The 23,744-nt window shown below is 53.1% G+C and overlaps 1 protein-coding gene across 3 annotated transcripts in view; it reads left to right on the top strand.

Annotated features, from left to right (window-relative positions):
- Positions 1 to 23,744, top strand: part of ZNF521 (zinc finger protein 521) — a 285,963-nt gene that overhangs the window by 153,368 nt on the left and 108,851 nt on the right. For 2 of the 3 annotated variants that reach the window (XM_079784492.1, XM_079784493.1), the window contains exon 5: positions 5,790 to 5,874. The exons of the other annotated variant lie outside the window; for it this stretch is intronic. In XM_079784492.1, coding sequence (XP_079640618.1) covers positions 5,790 to 5,874 — 85 coding nt within the window. The remainder of the gene's footprint in view (positions 1 to 5,789; positions 5,875 to 23,744) is intronic. 3 annotated transcript variants of the gene reach the window in all.

Here is a 23,744-nt window from a genome sequence, read left to right on the forward strand (position 1 = left end):
CTCGCTTGCCTGTGGCTCCGTCTCCGTCTCGGTGCAGACCACCCCTCTGCAGCTGCGAGAGGCTGGACACGGGGCGTCTCTGAAGCCTCTCCCAGGGGCTCTGGCACCCTTCGTCCTCGTCCTCGGTCCCGTTACGTGGCGTCGCGCATAGCGGATTTCTCACCCCGTCACCCCCCTCCCGTCACGCTCCCCGGAGGAAAGCCTCCCGCGGCACCTGGCCCGCGGCGCCTCCTCCTGCAGAGGCTCGGCCTCTGTTCCCTTCGGTTCCAGTTTCGCAAACAGGAAGTCCATGGAGCAGTCACTTCCAATGGGGGCAACCGAGGTGTTTTTTCTTTTTCTGCTTTTGAGGATTACTATGGATTCATCGATTTTTTTATACTCAGTGTTGTTCTTGTTTTAAAGCAATTTACAAGTACAAAGTATTATTATTTTTTTAATTTGTTGAGGCTAAATGTGAAGCCTGAGTCCTAATGGAGTATAGATTGATGGGGGGGAGGGGTTAGTCAGAATAATGTTTTCTTTTAAGTGTGTGTTATTAAAGCTCCCAATCCTTCTTTTTTTAATTTATGAGATGCTCTTTCCTGAACGCCTCTGAGTACCTTAGCCAGAGTCTCACTGAACACAAGAATGTCAAAAAGGCACATTCAAATTGTTCGCGAAATCAATCAAAAATAATGAGGTGCGAGGAAAAAGTTGTATCCCTGATAATTACATCTATCAGTATCAGAAAACAAAAGAGAACAATCGTAGTGACAGCCCCGCTCCCAAGCAGCACATTAACAAAGGCTAATGAAAAAAGTCTCTTTTAAAAATTGTACCAAATTAGCATCTCAAGTCAATTGACAACTTGAGCGTCGACGAAGGCCAATCTGGGGCCCAAACAATGGAAGTTCTGTTCCTACTTTTATCTGCTTTTAAAAGGAGCGATCTCACCGGACTTCTGTGCTGTCTCCGATGTGAATGGGGGCGATTGTCCCAGGGACGCGGCAGTCTCCCCGCACCTCGCAGGGCGTCACCCGGGGTACTTACTGCGCTTAATTGGCGGTTCTGTTTGTGAAGGGGTTGACCTGGAGGAAGGTGAGCAGGGCGGGGGGAGGTGTTCAGAGCGCTCCTCCCAGCATTCCTTGCGTTCTGCCTGAAAAGGGGTTCGTATCTCTGCCACGTTAGACAAGGGGTCCTGAGTGTAGAGTTTGGGCCCACGGGTGGGAGTAGCAGAAGAGCCGATTGAAGCTAGAATCGGGGAGAATTCCGTCCTAAACCCAGAGCTGGAGTGGATTTACCTCAAGCGAATGAGCTCCCCAAGGCCGCCCTGTTCAGAGGTTATGATCGCTTTACTCAAAGGTGGGGTGCCAGTGGGCAGGGCTCTCACACATTCTGCTAAAAGTCTACAAAAAGGGATGCGTTCAAGGTCATTTAACCTTACATTTTTTTAATGAGGGTAAAATTGAACTGTATACCATGGCCTTAAACAGAAAACCTTAGCTCATATCCGACTTGCATATCCTCGTGTTGGGAAATGAGATGCGTGGGGAGGTCAAGTTCAACGCACAGCATTGTGAAGGTCCTGGCACATCGTTTGGGGTCACCTTAAACTCTGTTTCACCTAGCACCAAATTTAGCAGCTTTTATATAAGAATATGACTTTGTGAAAAAGAAAAGGAAGTAATGTTTTGTTAATATAAGAAACATTCAAACCTGTAAAGAACTTTTGTGAGTTTATTTGAGCCAAACTGTCGACAATTGCCGGGAAGCAGAATCTCAGCGGACTGGGATGATGCTCCAGAGAACGGCAGTTTTATACATTACAGTCAGAGGAGGAGACATGTACGTGGGCGAAGTGAAATCCATTGGTGAGAGATTAGGGAGGCGAGAGCAAGCAAAGGGGGCGGGGGAGGGGGCGATCCCTGGGATTGGATAAAAAGTAAAATGATAGACATACACTGAGTGGCCAGATGATGATGATCTCTGAACGCATAATCATCTGGCCACTCAGTGTATATCCTATATCATAAAAGGCTGATATGCAAATCATCCCCTCGACCAGGAGTTCGACCAGCAGGCAGGCCAGCCAACTGCCCATGTCCCCTCCCCCTGGCCAGGCTGTCTGAACCCCACCCATGGATTAATTCATGTACCGGGCCTCTAATATATATGTGTGTGTATATATATATATATATATATATATATATATATATATACACACACACACACACACACACACACACACACACACACACACACATATACATATATATACTAGAGCCCCGGTGCACGAAATTCGTGCACGGAGGGGGGTTGTCCCTCAGCCCAGCCTGTACCCTCTCCAATCTGGGACCCCTTGAGGGATGTCCGACTGCCCGTTTAGGCCCGATCCTGGGATCAGGCCTAAACGGGCAGTCGGACATCCCTCTCACAATCCAGGACTGCTGATTCTCAACTGCTTGCCTGCCTGCCTTCCTGATTGCCCCTAACCGCTTCTGCCTGCCAGCCTGATCACCCCCTAACCACTCCGCTGCCAGCCTGTTTGCCCCCAACTTCCCTCCTCTGCCGGCCTGGTCACTCCTAACTGCCCTCCCCTGCAGGGTTGATCACCTCCAACTGCCCTCCCTTGCAGGCTGGGTACCTCCCAACTGCCCTCCCCTGCTGGCCATCTTGTGGTGGCCATCTTGTGTCCACATGGGGGCAGGATCTTTGACCACATGGGGGCAGCTATATTGTGTGTTGCAGTGATGATCAATCTGCATATTACTCTTTCATTAGATAGGATAGAGGCCTGGTACAGGGTTGGGGGCCAGCTGGTTTGCCCTGAAGGGCGTCCCGGATCAGGTGGGGGTTCCCTTGGAGTGTGGGGCAGCCTGAGCGAGGGGCCTGTGGTGGTTTGCAGGCCGGCCACGCCCCCTGGCAACCCAATCAGAGGCCCTGGTATCTGGAATTTATTTTCCTTCTACAATTGAAACTTTGTAGCCTGGAGCGGAGCCAAGCCTGGGGCTCCCTCCGAGGCCGGCAGCCATTTGTGTTGGGGTTATAATTGAAACTTTGTTGCCTTAAGCGGGTGAGCCCAGCCAGGGTGTGCAGAAAGCTTTGCTTCCCCTGTTGCCGGTGGCAACCCTGGCCTGCTCTCTCAAGCTCCATTCTGCCGCCATTTGTTTGAATTTGTTTACCTTCTATAATTGACACTTTGTAGCTTGAGTGGAGGCTTAGGCCTGGCAAGGGCAGGCAGAAAGCTTGGCTTCCTCTGTTACCTAGGAAACCTTGCTCTCTGTGGCTGTAGCCATCTTGGTTTGGGTTAATTTGCATACTCGCTCTGATTGGATGGTGGGTGTGGCTTGTGGGTGTGTCGGAGGTATGGTCAATTTGCATATTTGTCTATTAGATAGGATATGTGTATATATATATATATGTATATGTATATATGTGTATATGTGTATATGTATATATACACACACACACTGAGTGGCCAGATTATTATGCATTCAGAGATCATCATAATCTGGCCACTCGGTGTATACTTCTTTTACTTAGGTGGGTGCAGGGTAGTTAACAGTCAACAGTTAACTCAGTGACATTGAGGGGGACAAAAGGAATATTACTTGGACATTCTAAGGATATGTTATCATAGATGTAAAAAGACAGTAGGATCAGTTAAGGTCAAGATTGACTTTTGTCGAGGAAGAAACTGGCCTAGGACGTGACTACCCACCACAAACTGCTTTTTAATTTAAAACGTTTTGATTTCAGACCATCCTTGGTGGTTATTTTAGGTCTCTGAGTTTGCAAGGCCGCCACGCAGGCCTTCCCTGAGCTGGTCAGGTTAGCATGTGGCCCCTTTTCGCCCACAATCCTAAATGCCATCTTAGGGGTAGAATTATTATTTGAATTGTCAGTAGTGACAAACGCATTTTCCTTCCGTGATAAAGGAAAACGTATACATATATCTTCAAATGTGTCAGTTGATTTGGAAGATGGCAGTGGTGCTAGTATTTCATTATTTTGGTTTGTCAAGTGATTTTATTCTTTATTATTAGACCAGGAGGAAAGGGAAGAAAAAAAAAAAAAAACGCCCCGCAATATTCCGCCCACATATTCATCCGTCATCATTTTTGGAGACACTTGCCGACACGCTGTATGTTTTCCCGGGCTAACAAGAGGAAGACTAGCCATTAAGTTTATGCCTCTTTGTCTTCCAGCAGGGTCGCGTATCAGGAGTGATGCTGGACGTATGCTAATAAACAACATGTAATGGGGGTCAGCTGGGAGTAAGAAATATCTCCTAACTAGTTCTAAAGGGAAATAATGTTAAAAAAAGGGAGAGGTGTTATTTACGCCACACATGTTGCTCTATCTGTCACCATCAAAAGCATCTTGCGAACAGCTCCGCGCAGTCAATCTTCCTGGTGAGCGTCGGGGCGTTTTATGTCCCTGGGAGATTTAGAGCCGGGGTCTCGCTCCCGCCTCACGTGCAGGGCCCGTTCGACGACGGAGAAAGCTCCCATCCGATCGGCGCCTGCGCCTCCGTGGTTGACAAGCAGCGCCGGTGTCTGCGGCAGACGCAAACGCCGTGGTGACAACAATGAGAACCTGACATTCACGGCCTCGGTAACTTCAACCGCGCGTGAGAGGACGCGGAATCGCGGTGCTACACTTGGGTTTTGTAAAGTTCTTTGAACTTCGTGGCAGATCACAGGCTGGTATTTCCGAACGGCTACTGCGAGCAAACCAGTTGTGTGTGAGTGTGGTGAAAAGATAATCCGGGAAGAGCGCCTGAGCCAGCGGTCATTAATGTGATTTTACAAATGTCGTTGTCTCACATTTGGGAGATTTTAAAAACGGATTATTTCACGATGGTTTATTTTGTTTTCTAAGGTGGTTTTAATTATAAATATTAAGTTTCATCATAAAGGAATTTATGTGACTGTGTTCTGGAAGACGTCGCCAATACTTTATTGAGTTCATCTAATAGTCCTGAGCCAGACGTGGGGCAGAGTCATAAAGATGTGAAATTATACAGGCTGCTTTCTTTCAGAGCCAGCATGTAGAATAAAGGGCTTATTGCTCTTCCCTGTGACATCAGGCAAGCCCACTTCCTCGGGCCTCAGTTTCTTTACTCAGGACACTGGAAGTGTAGTAACCTCTGCTCTATTCCTTCACAGGACCGGGTGTAAAACGATGACCGGTGTTAGTATGTTCACGGTGATAAGAAATTATATGAATCCCTTAGGGAAGAAAATATGTATTTAAACGCTAGGACTTAACCAATTTCTGAAAAAAAAATCACCTAGATTTCAGACTTCAGCTAAAAATGATAACCTCTAAATCTCTTAGCTAGGTCCCCGGAATCTCCCATTTATTGGCCATTTTACGCAGGGGTATCCAGAAGCAACACCCCCGTGAATTTGATCAGAAGGAAAGCCTGACCTTCAACAACACGGGTTTCTTGAAACTCCACCACCACGTGTTACAGATCAAAAAATAAAAAATACTCGCTTCTGTGTGTGACTTTAGGAATCTTAAAAAATATAGGGCGCTTCCAGCTCTGTAGCTGAACGCGCCGTGTGGGAAAGGAAGCCACGAGGTCTTAGCGAGGAACTTGTAACGTGGCCCAGCAGCCCCACGGCAGGATAGCGAGCGACGTCTGTAAGACCAGCGTCTCAGAAAAAGCTGCGAACAGGGCTGGGTGTGTGTGTGTGTGTGTGTGTGTGTGTGTGCATGTGCATGTGTGTGCGTGCGTGTTAACAAAGCGGTACAAAGTGCATGCGTCTAAGTAATTCTGTCTGTACTTGTTTTCTCAGAAGAAGACCTATCAGTGCATCAAGTGTCAGATGGTTTTCTACAACGAATGGGATATTCAGGTGCATGTTGCAAATCACATGATTGGTGAGTGACACTCTAAACCTTCTTACGCTCGGATGTTTCTCCTGCTTGTGTCCGTCCCTGCCTTGGCGTTAAACAGAGTTAAAGATGAATTAATTGTCCAGCCGGCACTGTGTTACCTGAGCATGATGGATGTTCTGTTACTGCCGTGCGTCGGCCTGATCGCGCCTTAGCACGCTGCTTTTCTGCAAGGGCTGGTTTAGACTTCTGCAGAGGGTCACGTGTCTGCTGCCCCTCAGAACACAGGTGATCCACACATTAAACTCCTGATCACACTGTGGCATTATCGGAAGCGAACGGGAATGGTTAATGAACGGGGTGTTCGCTTTCCGTGGAGTTTGAGACGGGTTTTAATTTCAGAAGTTATTATGGTAATGGCCCTGCTGTTGCTGCTGCAGCATCTTTGTATCAAAACCCAACGTGGGGAGTTGTTGGGATCGGGACATATAAATAATTTAAATGGCCACGAGCTAGTTTGACGTGTGGTTTCAGCAGCCTGGAAGGGGTCGTGATTGGAAAGATCAGGTGAGGAATGCAGGGCTGGCTCCTTGTTGATTCCAGAAGATGGTACACAGCTCTGGCGAAAGGGGTCTGGGCCCCGGTCCCTGGCGTCCCTGCGGACCAGTGTCTCCGGGACGTGCATGTATCCCGTGGCTGGAGCGAAGAGGCTCCTTTTGTCACGTGTGCGTGGCGTCCCATTATCCCTTCGCTCCTCTGGGCTCGCCTCCCGTGCCTTTTAATTTGATGAGCACTCAGTCCTCACACGGAGAGTTTTACCAGCCAGTTACTCGACCGAGCAGGTCTTTTTCTGCTGGTGAAACGACAGTTGCTATTTCTTTCTACTACTTTTGTACTCACTTGTATTTTTGTACTATGAGGGTGTTTCTTCTTCCTCACTGACTGCGTGGCATTTTGTCACACCATAAATAATTGTGACGTAATATTAAAAAAGTCTGGTTAACCTCGTGTTCTCCTGTCACCAAACTCCGAGTCAGGCAAGAATATCCAGCAGCAGCTTCTCAGAATGTTCTGTGGACGGGTTACTCCCGCTGCTGCCGCCACGGGCCACGAAAACCAACCGTCCCCAACGTCGGAGGCTCTCGTAGATATTAATAAGGACAAATTCAAAAGCGTGTTGGGAAATTGATTAATAGGTTTGCAGTAGGACTTGCTTTGTAGTTTTCCAATGATTGGTCTCTGGGAGATGATGGCTCATAAAAGACCAAGTGCTTAATTGTGCAAAATGGAACAGCTGGGATATTGATCACTTTACCTCGGTGTTTCCCAGGCTTAAGGACCAGTGTTGTTAGTGATGCTCTTGTACATTGCACAGCACGTTGTTAAATGTGACAGAATAACAATGACACCTTGACCGAATGCTTAAAAGAAGGCAAACGGTGAGATTCAAATGATGCGTTTTCTTACAGCTCCCTTCCATTTGGGACAAAAAAACCCAAACTCTCCATAAACTTCCCAAACCGCTTTGTGGGCTGGGGAGGGTGGGTTAGAAGTAAGTTCCTCTTGCCGCAGACCTGTCATCCTTCCCGGCGCTGTCTCCAGGGCAGAGGCTTGGCGGCGACCATCCGCGACTCCGCTCTGTGCGCGGGGCACGGGCCTGGGGAGAAGAGCTCGCGGCGTGTGGACTGAGTGGCACCCCGAGGTTCATGCTTCTGAGGAGCCGTGTGTGGTGTAGCCTCGCTTTGGGTGCTGGGTCTGCTGTTCGCCCCAGGACGGGGGAGCGGACCTCGCGTGTCGCCGACGCAGGGCTGGCGTCCTGGCACGTATGAGGCGCCAATGGGGTGCGGGCGTGGCAGGGCGTTCTGATCCCGGGCTCGGTGCCCTTCGTCCCTGAGGGTCCGGCCTGCCTGGCCCTCCCTTTCAAGTTGCTCAATGCCCTCCCGTGGTATTTAGATCCTGGCTGCATTCCTGCGTTTCTCCAGCGGCCTCCCCCTGCCCCCTGCCTTATGGTGGGTTAATGGACACTCCCTCTCCCTGGGGTCTGAGCATTTAACAGCCCACCTTCTACCAGCGAAGCAAACGCTCCTCCCCCTCACGGAGGACCCAGTTACTTAATTGCCGGCTGTTTTTAGTAAAGTGTGTGATCCTCCTGCACTTGCGGCCTAAACAGCTGCACAGCATCCATTCGGTGTCCTGTCCGTGGACCATGCGTCCGGGCCCTCACGCGGCCTTTGTGTTGTTCTCAGCTAGAGGGGGGCGGGCGAGGGCAGCGGCGAAGTCCCGGAGGCCAAGGGATCCTGTCCCAGAGTCCCCGCGCGATGCTTGTCTTTCCGGTGAGGCGGGCACCTTGTTGTCGGCTGAAACACCTCCACTGAGGGCAGGTCTGTGCAGGCTGTGATCTGGGTGTGTGTTTGTCTAATCGAAAGGTCACCGCAGCTGGACGTGGAGGGGAGGAGGGACCGGGGGCTGAAACCCCTCCTCGGCGCTGAGCGCGGGCCGGGCTCTTGCGGAGTTTGCGGGACACGTCAGTCGCCGAGGAAGGGTGGCGCCCCTCGATGGGAAGCCAGGTCTGCGGTGGCGCGCCGAGGTGCCACCCGCATTCCTCTGTAGCCGGGTCATCCGTGTGCTTCTCTGTTGCACGCGTGTTTGCATGCAGCTTCAGTGTCAGGCATGCAGCTTCAGTGTCAGGCAGCCTCCGAGCTTCTTCCTGGCCCCGGGCTGTGGGCCAGGGACACGCGTGTAAGGAAATCCATCGCTGTTTCTAGCAGGTCCGTACCGGAGCCGGGCTGCCTCAGTGCCGTGCCGCCGCGAGCGGTGGACCCGTGGTCCGAGTTGCGGGAATAATTATTCCAGAGAAATGCAGGAGGGATTTGACTTAGGTATGAAGGAAAAAAAGGAAACCTCACACGCCACCCCCTTTTGACACAGTTTCAGTAAGAAATCAGACCAGAGGCTACTTAGGGGTTTCTTTTTTTTCCACACACACGCACACACATGCACACATACATACACGCACACACATATACACGCACACACATGCACACATACATGCACGCACACACATGCACACACATGCACACACATACACACCTACATGCACACACATACGCGCACATACACACGCACACACACGAGCTACAAAACACTCGCACAGCCTTCCTGGGAAAGGCTTCCCCCTCAGAATCGCACAGAGGAGAGCGTTTCCCTGCTGCCTCGGTCCCCGCCACACAGTTTCGTCGGCATTTGCCCTGAGGACGCAGAGAGCAGCCATTGGGTCCCGTGCCTTCAGCTCATGCTCACGGCTCTGCCAGCACCGTGAATATGACCACGCGTGTTGTCACTGTCTCCTTCGAGGGTTCTCCTGTCACTGTTGCTTGGTGTGGGGTAGCCCGGGTAGAGAGGAAACGGCAGAACTAAGTGGGGTTAACCCAGCGAGGGCCCGCCCCCTCCGAGACCCGCAGCCCCGCGGTGGTCACCGTGTCCAGAGCTCGGGGAAGGCCGGGGAGGCCCGCGAGGAAGAGGCAGACGCGTTGCCGGCAGCTGCTCACGAGAAGCTGCACTTTCTCACCCTGATGATCCCTGACCAGTGATTGCCGTCCTCAATGATCTATTTCAGTTACAAAGAAGCCTCGATCCCTACAGAGGTTGGCGTGCGACACGCGCATAAATCCCCAAAGAGACGAGTGTGTTCCAAGCAGCCACACGCAACTGTCTCGGGAACGCGGGAGCAAACTGCGAGCGGCTGGGGGTGGGCACCCCGCGGCCCCTCTCCATCGCAGGCCGGTCTGCGGCACGGGCTCGGCGAAGGGGCGGGGCCCCGTCCTGGAGCGGGCTGCAGTCGTGGGCTCGGGGACGGTGGTCAGGGTGCCGCTGGGCCGTTCCAGCCTCCCCTCCGCCTTCTTGGATGGCGGGTAGGAAAGGCATGGCTACACGCCACTTCCCTCAGACTTGTTTTAAAAACCAATCTAGAAATGATTACTTAACATTTTGGTTTTTTTGCATTTATTTTTCATCTGATCCGAAAGACATGTCCTAACGGCAAAATTGGACCTATGGTGGCAGAGTACCCGATTTGTGGGGGAAAAAGGAAAATCCAGGAATAGTCACTAATGAACATGTCGCAGATGGACCAGGTGATGTTAGAGCATTTGGGGAAAGCATGTATGTTTATCTCTTAAAAAAGCAAAGCTAGAGTTTAAGACGATCTTGCCCTGGCTGGTCTGGCTCAGTGCATAGAGCATTGGCCCTCGGATGGAAGGGTCCCGGGTTTGATTCCAGTCAAGGGCGCGTACCTTGGTTGCAGGCTCCACTCCCAGCCCTGGTCAGGGCACGTGCTGGAGGCAACCAATCGATGTGTCTCTCTCTCTCACCGATGTTTCTCTGTCTCTCCCCCTCCTCCCTCCCTTCCACTCTCCCTAAAACTCCATGGGAAAATTTCCTCGGGTGAGGATTAACAACAACAACGAAGACCGTGAGTGCGAGGTGACAGGCAAACAGTGGGGCAAAGATACTGACGCTTCATCCGAACGGCTCACGCGCGGTGCCGGGCAGATAGCTGTGACCTGAAAAGGCCCCGGGCAGATCCCAGGCCTCGGCGGCCCCCGCCAGCAGGTGCGCACCCGCGGGAGGCTGCCCGCGGCACGCGTCCCTGACGGGGAGACGGAAAGAGCGCGGGAGTCAGTCTTGTTCGGGGTGCGTTTTAGCTGGTTTGGTGGCGTTGGTGCGGCAGTTTGCTGGGTGCCTGAGGTCACAGATGGCATCCTGTCCCTTCCCCCCTTCCCTGGGCAGTGTGCGAGGTGACTCATCTTCATCGGGGTCTGGGGCAGTCAGCATCCCCTCCGGAGCATTGGAGCTGGAATGCTCTTGTAGCGTAGACCCGTGGTCGGCAAACCGCGGCTCGCGAGCCACATGCGGCTCTTTGGCCCCTGGAGCGTGGCTCTTCCACAAAATACCACGGCCTGGGCGAGTCTATTTGGAAGAAGTGGCGTTAGAAGAAGTTTAAGTTTAAAAAATGTGGCTCTCAGAAGAAATTTCAGTCGTTGTCCTGTTGGTATTTGGCTCTGTGGACTAACGAGTTTGCCGACCGCTGGACGCCGTAGACGAAGCCAGTATCTCAGGACTGCGGCGGCTTTGGATTTTATGTGCCTCCGGGGGACAAACAGACAGGTGGACCTCTGCTCGGGAGGATGGAGGGCTGCGTGGCCCTTTAAGCTCTCCGTGTCCAGTGGCTGCGTTTTCTCCTAAAGAACAGGAACGCGTCTACAGTGACGCGTCTGTGTGGGCGTCCAGAGGTGCACATACTGTCCTGCGGACTCCAAGGCATCAGGCTCTCTGGAGTTCACGTTAGTTCTCAGCGAGGTGGTTGCGTTTTTTCAGGTCATCTTCACTTGATTGCTTGCAAAACTCGGGCAATTCAGAAACGAGCATTTGGTGTTAAATATGATGAGATACTGGCTTATTTCATCAGGAGCTGGATTAAAAACGCTGAAATCTGGGCAGTTTAATGGGAACAGGAAGCTACCCTCGTGTGGGCGATGCTGGCTTATTTGAAAAGCCCACAAAGGGTTTCAGCGCGGACCGTCCAGAAGGGACCCCTCTCTTCCATCGCCATCTGCACAGGAGCCCGCGAAGTGGGCCAGGTCATCTCTCCTCAGCTGTCACGGCATTAGCGTAGGTAATGGAGCAAGCGCCGCGTTCTGCCGGGTGCTGTTTCTCAGAGAGGCTCGTCATTTACACAGATAATTCTATTTATTTCTCCGCGTCGGTCCAAGTGAGCCGGGCAGAATCGCAGACACCAGAGCATTCCCAATGACTTTATCTTTGTGTGCAACGTAACTTTTGTTTAAAAAAAAAAAATGGTGTCACACCTACTGTGCAGATGGCTGCATGATTTGTAAGCCAGCCAAAACATTTAAACCGATGTGTGAGCTGGGGACAGATCAAATAAAGGATGGAGTGGAGTGCGGGCCACCGGTTCTAATAATCAGATGATTTTAAGTTGTGTGCCGCGCGGAGGGCTGGTCGCGGCGATGGCGGGGACGCGTGCCAGGGACGGCGAGGGGCCTCCTGGATCTCGGGATGGCGCCTGGGCCCCGCAGGCCGCGGTTTGAGAACCGCACATTTGCTGTACAGCTGGCGGCTCTGTGTGGGGACATCAGATAAAACTCATGTAGAATGAAGTGTTATTGCTCAGGATGAAATTGTTCAGAGAGGGGATTGGAGACAGTAACTGAAAACAGAGTCCTGGTACCCAGGAAGCAGACTGTAAATATGAAGAGGGTTTAATTATCTGCGCAATTTAACAAAAACTCAAGATGTATTCAGAAAGGACGCGGAGGCGGAGCCGGGCTGCGCGGCTTCCCGGGGGCGGAGTGGGGCCACGGGGCCTTCTCCTGGCTCCCCCCCCCCCCCCCCCCCCCCGCTCACCTGCCTGAAAACAAAGGCAATTTTAAAGAAAATAAAAGAATGGAATACCTTTTAAAAAAAACCAAAAAACATCTTTTTGAGATGAGACCGTTTTCCAGAGCTCGTTTAGTTACTTGGATTCTTATTTCTTAAACAACTTTTAGAGAGAACCTTTGAGCCTCTCTCATTTCAGTGTTAAGCTGTTAGGAGGCAATTCAGAGTGGCCCTTGTTTTGTGTTTTAGCCCGCTTGCAACAGCTGTGATTTACAAGAATCAAGAATCCTAGCCCTACCGGGTTTGGCTCTGTGGATAGAGCGTCAGCCTGCGGACTGAAGGCTCCCGGGTTCGATTCCCGGTCAGGGCACATGCCTGGGTTGCGGGCTCAATCCCCAGTGCGGGGGCGTGCAGGAGGCAGCCGATCCATGATTCCCTCTCATCATTGGTGTTTCCATCTCTCTCTCCCTCCCTCTTCCTCTCTGAAATCAATAAAAATACTAAAAAGGGAAAAGAGAATCCTGGCCGTCCGGGGAGTTTTTGGGTTCCAGGTCACTCGCACAGCCTCTGGCACGTTCGTGGTGACGTGGGATGGAGGCTCTGGCGGAGCCGCAGGCAGGGGGAAGGTTGTTTCTGGCACATTTGGGAGTGTCTCTGCCCATGAAGAGGCCGGGAGGCTGTGGCGCTGGGGCGGGTGCCCGGATGCCGGCGCCCTGGCCGGGCTCCGCACAGCGATGCCGGGAGGACAGTGTCCGCCAGGTGGACAGCTCCCTGCGCCTGCGGCAGGGGTGGGCCTGGCTCGCGTGCTCCCTGCGCCTTGCTCTAGAACATGCCGCCTGGACCCGCGTCCCACTCGCTGTTTGATGTGTTTGCTACCAAATGTGGATCTTGGTTTCTTTTTCTTTTTTAAGTACATTTTTATTGATTTCAGAGAGGAAGGGAGAGGGAGAGAAAGATAGAAGCATTGATGATGAGAGAGACTTACTGACCGGCTGCCTCCTGCACACCCCTCCCCCCGCACGGGGATCGAGCCTGCAACCCGGGCCTGTGTCCTGACCGGGAATCGAACCTATGACCTCCTGGTTCATGGGTCGACACTCAGCCACTGAGTCAAATGGGGATCTCTGTTTCTGAATGAAGTTCGCAAGACATTCTCGAATGGCGGATGCAGATGAGCAACAGACACACGCAGAGCCCCGCTCTCCGACACCCGGACACACAGCGCATCGGGGTCTGCTTTTCACGGGCTCGGTCGGGCACGCGTGAAGGAGAGGGCTCGGGGACCGGTTTCCGTCGGCTGTGTCTCCTTTCAGGGCCGTGGATAGCCGGGAACAAAGGCCGGGGAGCGGCCTGGAGCGGGTGGAACCGCCTGGGCGGGTGGGGCTGCACAGGTCACCTTTAGAATTGTGCCGATGACAGCAGTGCTACCTGCCAAGACCGCAGGTACCCGCGCTCAGGATGGCGCCTGCGCCCGGCCGGCCGCCGTCGGAGGGCGCACATTTGCTGTACAGCTGGCGGCTCTGTATGGGGCGGCCGTGTGGGCTGGGAGGAAGCTGGAAAGGAGACAAGCATGAAATTTCTTCTAACCCCAACTCGCTTTTTCTGTGCTGTTGGCTGCCTCTCAGCTCCTTGACAAAAAAAAACCAATCAGCCCCTTTAATCCGCCTGTGATTACCACTGGTATAAAAAGAGGAGCATAATGAGGAAAAATGCCTCGTTTTGTTGCCTTCAAAAGCCAACAAATTGGAGTTAACTTGACAGGAAGTGGCTTAATAATTAGATTATTTATTTATTCCTGACACATATCCCCCTGTTACTAGTCTCAGGAGACCCCGGAGATGGTACGATTTTCAAGCTGCCATTACTTGGCTGTCTTCTGTGAACAAAGAAGCTACTATCTATCAGTCAATTAAATGTGCTGTGCAGGCGGGGCCGCGGAGGCCGGAGGGAGCCTGGGACGGTGGCCGGCGCCTTCCTCTGTTCTGTACATCACACTCTCCACGGCGGCCCGCGGGGATGGAGTGGAGTCGTGCATTAAAATATCACTTGTTGATTTGTTTGCTAATGAAGAGCCATTGAAATGTTTGTGTATTTCTAGGGCAAAATGGTTGCTAACGGGGCCTCCTCGCCGGCGTGTCTTAGTTCATCTGCCCCGAGTGCTTATTTAAGAATTACTAAAATTAAAGTCAACAACTGGATAAAGAAAACACCTCTGAGATAACAGGAGGTGGTTCTTGTGGTTTTTTTTAAACTATATTTTCATCAGATGGAGCGAATGAAGGCAGGAAACGGAGAGAGCTGGTGCCATTTCTACCCCGTGCTCGCACTGTGTGAATCCGAACCCCCGGGTTCCTCTGACGTAACATGGACATCTTCCTCGGGGTGGGGGAGCCGCCTTCCAAGTGCTGAACGACATAGACTCCCTGTGAGGACAGTCCCCGTAGACACGGGACTTCTTTCTTTACGGTGAAGGACATTTCGGTAGCAGTGTCTCTAACTCGGTGAATATGCAGAGCCGTCTTCTCGGGAGCTGAGTGGGGGCTTTTACAGCCAGACTCCTAGAGCGCCCGGGCTGTATCGGACACGTGATGGGGGAGGCGGTCTCACAGCCCCGCGGTGGGCACACATGGGACTGGCTTCTTTCTCCATCCGTTCCTCTGCCTGCTTCCTTTGTCTTTTCTGCGGCATCACCTGGTTTCCTTCTAAGTGGCGGTGACTTATCAGCCAGTGTTTTTATCTCTTAATACGTTTATCGGCTTCTCACCACTCTCCGTGTACTATGTGCAAAGCATGTCTTTGCTGGACTCCTCTGACTCCCAGAGTTTGGTTGTGTGAGTGTATCTGTCATTCGGTTGGGGGTCCAGAGGTCTAGGCGCCCATAATATTATGCCGGTGCTCTGCTGAAGTATGTACTGGTGGCTCTGCCATGGAAAGGGATAAATTGGGAATTTAAACCAAGGCCACTGAATATTGAAAAGTGTCCCCTCCTCTTCCCATGAGACTTTGTAAACCAGTAACCAAGCTTTAACTGTATTTTCACGATGACCTGACAACAGGCTGTAAGGAATTCATTTAAGCTGTCATCGGATGGCCATATTCCTTATTTCTACCCTGTTATTCCAAGTCATTTTGTTAGAAAAAGCTTGGCTACGCGGAGGTGTTCTGTAATAGAAAATGAATTTGAAACACTTTTCATTAATTGGTGATTAATATATTTCAGGATTAGTTTAAGCAGGGCCCTACCTCCTGCCCAGTCAAGTATGTTCTGGTTAATATCCAATTATCTGCACCTTCGTAGTTATTATGTCTTAATATTTCGGATGTGATAACCAGGAGCTGGAGAGCAATGCTAATGAGGACCGTGGAGCAAGAATTAACCAATGACATACTCAGTGATCCTTGGTGAGGAGACTCTCTCCCCAGAACACGTGCTCTGCCTCTCCCAGGCCCCGCCGAGACGCGAGGCCACAGCCACAGGCGGGAGCCAGAAGATTCACCATCTTCTCTTTTCCATCTTCGTAGCCTGAATGTTCAGGGTTCAGCTTCGTCTCAACACGGGGCGTTCCCTTCACGGAGAATAAGAATAGGCAACCGAGAGCGCATTTGCGTTTTCCAAACGGGAGACATGGCCACGTCCTTTATCTTCCCTGTGGACAGAGTCCCAGCTTGTCGCCTGTTCGGGAGGCTGTGGCGCAGATCCGTGGAGGCGCCTCTGCTGCTGCGCTGAGGGCGCGGCTTCCTGCCACTCTCCCTCTTCCCCACGGTTATGGCCACGCTGCGTGCGTGCTGCGGCGCTCGATGCAATTTCTTCACAGGTAATTTCAGTGTTGGACCCTCCGCCGAGGCTCCCCGGCAGGGCCCCCGGGTGGCGTGTGCGGCCCCCACCGCGCGGGGCACGCACATCACCCCTGTGCACGCTGCGCTGTAATGAAGCCACGTCAGTAAATTGCAGAGCGGGGGGCTGTTGCACGGGGCTGACTACGGCACCTCGGGGTCCATTTGCACCAGATTATTCTTTTTATGGTTATGATGCCTTCCCTTCTCCTGTGCTCTCTTGCTGCCCAACTTGCTGTTGGCCACTCGCCTCCCCGAGGGGCCTGGAGGAACATTGCGGCCATCATTGTTTCTCTGCGGCGCGCGCCCGTCGCCGTTCACTTCCAAACCCAGAGACCCCGGCGGCTCCGTGGGTCTTTGTTGATGCTCCTTTTCTCCGAGGACGTCCTTTCTCGTGCTCCTTGTCGTCGTCATCTTCTTAAAAGAACAGATTTGTTATGGACAAAAGTGGGCCCATTCATTTACCGACATTTCGTGTGGATGTTATGGCTCTGCAGGCAGGAAGGTCAGCTGACCTTGTCCCTCCCCCAGGGTGGTTCACTAATTTGCAGAAGGGGCGTCCGTGGGATTCCTGTTTAAGGAGAAGATTTGTATTTCCAATATCTTCTTGGGTTTCATTAAAACGTGAGGTCATTATGAATATTGTATAGATTAGTAACTTCTCTTTACAAAGTAGCCATTTCCTGCCCCAGCCAACTTCTGTCGCCCAGTAACTAATAAAACATCGGTGTGGCCTTAAGGCAGGGGCCTTGTCTTCTTACTGGTCAGAGCTAGGAGCAGGTTTGACCCGGGGGTGGGTGTGTGTGCATGTGGGTGACGCTAACCCATCTTGGTACCCGTGTCCTTGTGTTCCAGCTGCGAGGGCAGCTGCTGTTCTGCCTCTCTCTCTGAGCCTGCGCCGCGGGGCCGCGGGCTGCATTCCAGCTGAAATCTAGAGTTAGAGCCGACGCCCCTTCCATTGAGCCATCAACCTGCTGGGCCGGCGACGCCAGCCCAGGCCCCTCGGCCGCGCAGGCTTCCGCTGGTGGGCCCGAGGACATCGATTTCGAGCTGTCATTCCTAGAGCACATGCCGTAGAATGGAAATTTAAACCTTAATCCACTCAGCAATGCAATTAATTTTTAATGGGCAGTAATACTAATTGAAATAGCCTGAATTTAGTAAGTCACCACCAGACATTTTCCAAAGCTAGAGGCTCCACCGAGAACCGAGAGGACGGATCATCATTGTTGCGTGTTTACAGGACAGAGGCCCACTCCGTGGCTCCGGGGGAGGGACTGCTCTTTAAATTAGACCATAGTGCACCTCTCTGTGAATAGAGCTCGTTTTTCAGAGAGAATTCCTACTGTTTTACCCACTGGAATAGGCAAAAATGTTCCAATTAATTTTTTGTAATGCAAAATTGTATTAACATTTTTAAAAACAATTATGAAGTCACTTGTCAGCAATGTCATGGTTAAACACAAGTCTTTTTAAAAAATACATTTTTATTGACTTCTTTAGAGAGAGAGGAAGGGAGAGGGAGAGAGAGAGAAACGTCGATGAGGGAGAAACATCATCAATCGGCTGCCTCCTGCACGTCCCCTACTGGGGGTCGAGCCCGAAACGCAGGCATGTGCCCTGACCAGGAATTGAACCTTGTGACCTCTTGATTCATGGGTCAACGCTCAACCACTGGGCCACACGGGCCGGGCCAAACACAACCATCTCCATGACTAATCTCATTGTAGGCTATGGATTTGAGACAGTTTCCAAACGTGAGGAATACGTGTGGCTTCTCAGCGCCTGTAAGCCTGTTGCCTTGTTTGGTGTGTGTCTTCCCCAGAGCCAGACGTGCACCCGGCTTCCTTTTACTGGAAACGGTGCCTTTCGCTCCTGCACATGCTTTCAAAATGGCCTTTTAAATGTTTGTCAGGGTTTCTCTTTTTTCTAGCCAGAGTAACGCAAATTTTGCACAGTAAAACCAAATAGATTTCCAGTCATTTCTACACTAAAAACGTTCTTTAACTGCATTTATCTGCTGGTAAATGAGGACTTTTAAAATGCATCAGCTCTGCTGATGAATGGGCACAGTGTTCAAACGAGCACCCGCATTAAATTTAAAAAAGGCAGCGCCGTATATCCTGCTCATGGCTCCCGCATCACGGTATTTAATAAGCCAATGGCGCTGTTAAATATTTAGTAAAGTTCCCGCAGAACCCTGCATCTAGTCACGTGGGATCGGAAGACATTTTTGCAGCATGTAAGTAAAAATGATGGCGAAGGATGGGAAGAGCTGTGGCGTGGCCTGGTTTCTAAGGGAGTGTGGGTAGCAGGGCACAAGTGAGTGCAGCAGCCACACCCTCACACTCCTGAGTCAGCCACACCCTTGCACACTTGAGTCAGTGCACACCTGAGTCAGCCACACCCTCGCACACTTGAGTTAGTGCACACCTGAGTCAGGCACACCTTTACACACGTGAGTCAATGCATACACCTGAGTCCGTGCACACCCTTTGGATTAAGGGTCCAGACTGGCTTGCATTTCGCCATGGTTAAGTGAAAGTGCTGTAGGGCTCATGCTCATGGGGAACTAAATTGTCATTGTAGCGTGTTTTTAAAAAGGAAGACCTTACGCTCTCACTTTTTAGAGCCTTGTTCCCCGCAGCTGAACTTTACAATGGGCATGTTCTCTTTCTCCCGGAATGGAGGGAAGGGAAGAGGAGGAGGCGAGGGAAGTTCAGTGAGGAGCACTGAGAGCATATTGACAACGCAGATGGGTGGGTAGAGTTAAGTCTTTTCGGCATCGTGGTGGGTGTGCTGTGACAGATGCTGAGGAATGGGTACCCTGTCCCCACTGATGTGCCGCATAACAGATGCCCTCCTGCGTGTCTTTCTTGTCATGTCTGAGAGTTATCTGTCCAGATAACAGTAATAGTTCTTTTAATCTGGAGTGGAAAGTGGTTCCCAGGGTCCTTAGGCGAGAGCATTGCCGGTACATGCGATGCTGACCTGCGATGGGCCTCGCGCTGGTGGTCCGAGTCACGTGGAGCTTTCCGTGGGAGCAGCGTCGGCAGCTCTGGAGGTGCAGGGCCGGGGGCTGGGCTCGCTCGGATTGTATGGAGGTGTGGGCTCTTCGTGGGCCCGTGTGTTCGCATCTCATTTCCATCCTGGGTTCCCTGCGCCAGTGACCATATTCCTTCCAGCTGCAGGGAGCCCCCTCCCGCCCGTGCAGCGCGGCCGACCAATCCGATTGGCTGCTTGGGTTCACCTAAGACAGTGGTCAGCAAACTGCGGCTCTTTGGCCCCTTGAGTGTGGCTCTTCCACAAAATACCACGTGCGGGCGCGCACGTACAGTGCGATTGAAACTTCGTGGCCCTTGCGCAGAAGTCGGTTTTCGGCTCTCAAAAGAAATTTCAATCGTTGTGCTGTTGGTATTTGGCTCTGTTGGCTAATGAGTTTGCTGACCACTGATAAGAAGAACCACGGGATCCATACGCTGGGGAAATGCATTTGGTTTCGAAAGGAGGCGGACCACCATGTGTTCTTACCAAGAATCCGTCATGGAGGACGGAGAGAGGTGTCCGCGAGGCGGGAGGGAGGGGCGTGGTGGAGGCGTGTTAATATGCATCGCTTGGTGTGCGCTGACCTCGGGTTAGGAGAGGAGAAAATCCCATTTTCCAGCGTGTTTCCAGCGTGGCGAAAATGCTGCTTCAGTTGCTTTCTGCTACTCACATTGGGAAAGGTGCTTATCCTGTGATAATTATCATCAAGGAATATTAATGCGTTCAGCACTTGTAACCCAGAAACTCATTACGGCCGAAGCTGTGCATCATCTGTGAGGAGAGAACTTGGCCAGACCCGCTCTTCCCGGGCTGCCCCCCGCGCTCCCGGGCAGGTCCCGCCCCGGTCACCGGCTATTTCTGAAAGCGGGAGCGGCGCGGCTGTTGAATCCCTGCCTCCTGTCTGTGGAGCCGGCTGCTCTGCCTCTGAAAGTCCTCGGAAGGGAATGCGCGGCGAAGCGCAGGAAACCGCTGTCACAGGAGGCAGGGGCCGAGCCTGGGCCCGCCCGGGGGGCGCAGCCACGGGGCCGGGCGTCCGTCCCAGGCCAGGGTGACGCCAGAGCCGCGCCCTTTCTCCTGCCCTTGAGCAGGGCTTCAGGGGCACCGCTTCCTTACCGCAGGGGCCCTGGGGTTTGAGAGAGGAGTGCCCCCGGGACCCCCTCGAGGCCCCGGGCTGGAGCCTGTGTCCTGGGCTGCGGGGCCGCCTGCCCCTGTCGGCAGCCGTGTCCTTCACGAGTCCGCGTCCATCTTTCACGGTCCTGCGCGTCCCTGGGACCCGGCCCGCACGTCTGCAGCATCTGCCCGAGGCAGAGACGGACACTGTCGTCTGTTGGCTTAACCCTTTGCACTCGCTTGCTTTTTTCTCGATTCCTTTATTCTAATGCTAACCGCGTCGAGTCACACTCGATGTCCGAGTGCAAAATTAAAGCCGCCCCCGGGGGGAACAGTGGCGGGATGGGGCGGAGCCTTTCCGGTGGGTCCGGAACCCTGTCCTCCATCCGACCCAGTGCCTGCTGCCTGGCAGCCCTGGTGAGTGGTGAGCGCCGGGTGCCATGAGCGTGGGCCTCGCTGCGGGAGGCTGCGGAGCGGACTGGTGGTTAAATCCCATGTTCGCGTGCCCCCGCTGCGTGCCCCCGCTGCGTGCCCCCGCTGCGTGCCCCCGCTGCGTGCCCCCGCTGCGTGCCCCCGCTGCGTGCCCCCGCTGCGTGCCCCCGCTGCGTGCCCCCGCTGCGTGCCCCCGCTGCGTGCCCCCGCTGCGTGCCCCCGCTGCGTGCCCCCGCTGCGTGCCCCCGCTGCGTGCCCCCGCTGCGTGCCCCCGCTGCGTGAGGCGGGGCCGCGAGCACGTTGCCCAGCCCCGTGGGGCGGTCTGGCTCCGGTGTCCTGCGTGGCCGGGGTCACGCCGTGCGCCTGGCCTCGGTCCTGGGACACGGGACCGTGTGCTTCGTGACTTCCCACGGGCGGGCCTCCGCGAGGCAGGGGGACTGAGGCCCGGGCCCGGCTGAGCTGAGCTGGGACTCGGGGTCCATCCGCCGGAAGCTGACGGCTGTTCGGAGCTTCCTGCCCTGCGGAGGGGTTGGTGCCCAGGGGGTCCCGGCTGGGGGCGCTGGGGCAGGTCCTGGTTCCGAAGGCCCGGCCTGCGCCCCGGCCGATGGTCTGGAGTGAATGGCGGTGGCGGCGGAAACTCACCTGTGAAAATGGCTGACGGGGAGGAACGGACTGAATTCCCTGGGGCGCTGCAGGCCCACCGGAAGGAAGCGGCTTGTGCCTCGGGGTTTGTGGGGTCTGCGCCGGAGGGGCGGGACCTGCACTCCGCGGGACCGGGGCGCAGACGGAGGAGGCCCCGCACGGGGACAGCGCTCCGGCCGGAGCTGACGTGGAGACGCGGGGCGGCTGCTGCGGGGCCACAGGCGTCACCTGGGTGAGTGCGGGCCGCAGGCCGCTCTTCCGCGGCTCGGTGCATTTCCATGTTTACCTTCGCTCTTTGCACCGGACGGGGCGAGGCCCACGTGGGAAGCACGGCCTGCCACGTGATTTCTGTGCCGCCCGCGTCCTCGGGGGGCTCCCCGTGGGGCCCACGTCCCGCTCGCCGCCCAGCGGGACGCCTGCACGGGGAGTGGAGCGAGCGCGTCCCTGGGAGGCGGTGCTGGCAACTGGCCTGTTCTCGGCTGTGGAAAGGGCCCTTTCTCTGGGAATGACGCCGGCACTGACCTTGGGTGCGAGTTTGTGTCTTTCAAGGAGGTGGTGTCCTCCTCCAAGGCTTGTGGGGTTGCTAGAGGCTCACACTCAGAAAGCTTACATTTCTGTATGGAAAGGTGATTTCCACTTTCTTTAAGGCCGGTTTTACCCAGCCTGTACCTGGAGCCGCCCCGTTGGGTTGTAAACTAAAACTCTTAACTACGTTCATTTCAAAGGTCTTAAGTTGTTGGCTGAATTTTTCAAGTCTGATTCCTTTATTCTGTCAGTGACTACGGGTTCCCAGGGTGTGATGGCCTTTAAGAGAAATGTGTGGGGTTTCGTGTGTTTAAGTTTCTGTGTGTGTGTGTACACGTGTGCACACGTCTGTGTGCAGGCATGTGCTGGGCGCCAACCCCTCGCGCCCAGGGCTCGGTGCACGCTCCCCGCGTTGTGTCGAACACGCTTCCAGCAGCTCGGAGAGCTGGTGTGGACGGGAAATGGAGCCGTGGAGGTCCATTGGAGGCTGATGTTCGTAAGAGAGACACTGGAAAGGGATGATTTTTGGCGTGGCTCCCTTTTTCGGTGTAATTGCTTCATTAGGACTTGGAAGCGTTTCCTGTGGTTAAATTTAATCAAATGGCTCAGAATAAAAGTTCCAGGGCAAGTTTGGTACATGAAACACGGTTTTTCTAAATGAACACACACACACACACACACACACACACACACACGGGTGCTACCACCCCCATATGTCTTGTTAATTGCTGTGTGGTACTATCTCGAGCCTACTTCCTGTTCCCTATTGCTAATGAATTGGTAATTGATCGCCTATAGAGGTATCTGTTGTGAGAAATCCCTATCCAGAGGTCTGGGGTTTGATTTTCGTAAGAACCAGAATGTGAGCACAGATGTCGAGTGCACTCAATAGACTGCACTTGAGAAGACATCAATCGTTTATTCTTTGGGCGGTGATAGGACATTGTTAGCATTATTGCCATTATACAGATGAGGAAACTGAGGCTGGAGCAGCGGCCCCAACAGACTGTGCTGGCAGGTATGGAGGGAGACAGACGCCACCTTCCACCCCTCACCGCGCTGGCAGTGGTGCTGTCGCCATCGCCTCCCAGGCCGGCTGCTCAGCGTGGGAGTCTCCGCCGGGTCTCCTCTGATTCCATTGCATCAAAGCCTGAGGCTGGTTGCGTTCTCGAGGCAACAAAACATATCCTGGGTTTAGACAACATGTTATATTTCCATGAAAAGCAGTAGGTAAGGATTTAGCCTGGTTGTTTTTCTCTACTTCCTTAAATCAAACTACTTTGAAAGAACTAAGTATATTTCTGCTTCAGAATTCTTTTATTTTTGTTTTTGGAAATTGTGGGAAATAGGCAATGGAATGGCAAAACGGGTAAGTTCAGTGTGAATAGACGTGCGTGTGAGACGTGCTGTTGTGGAAGGAAACAGATGGATGCTCAGCGTTCTGCAGAGTAGCCAGGGGTGACGTTCAGGTCTTTTTGGAAGGTGAGGAGATAGATTTAAACGGCAGTAGCTTTGCTCCGAATGGTGTTGAGTATCCAGAATCACACACTCTCCAGCGAGCGAAAACCCTTGTGCCTCTGTCATACCCTAATGCGTCACATCCTAATGCGTCTAATTCTGTTTGTTGGTTTATGTATTTATGTATTTACTTAACTTTTTATTGACTTTAGAGAGTGTCAGGAAGACAGAGAGAGAAACTTCAGTTTGTTGTTCCACCCGTTCATGCATTCATTGGTTGGTTCTTCTATGTGCCCTGACCAGGGGTCGAACCCACAACCTTGGCGTGTTGGGGATGATGCTCTAACCAGCTGAGCCACCTGGCCTGGGTCTAATGTGTCTAATTCATGTCAGAAATGGGACGCGGACACCCAGCACCTCTAGAAGCCTCTGTGGGTGTGTAGACCCGAGTCCCCTTGAAGGAGTCGGGC

Source organism: Cnephaeus nilssonii (genome assembly GCF_951640355.1).
Source record: "Cnephaeus nilssonii genome assembly, chromosome: 11".
Taxonomy (NCBI): domain Eukaryota; kingdom Metazoa; phylum Chordata; class Mammalia; order Chiroptera; family Vespertilionidae; genus Cnephaeus; species Cnephaeus nilssonii.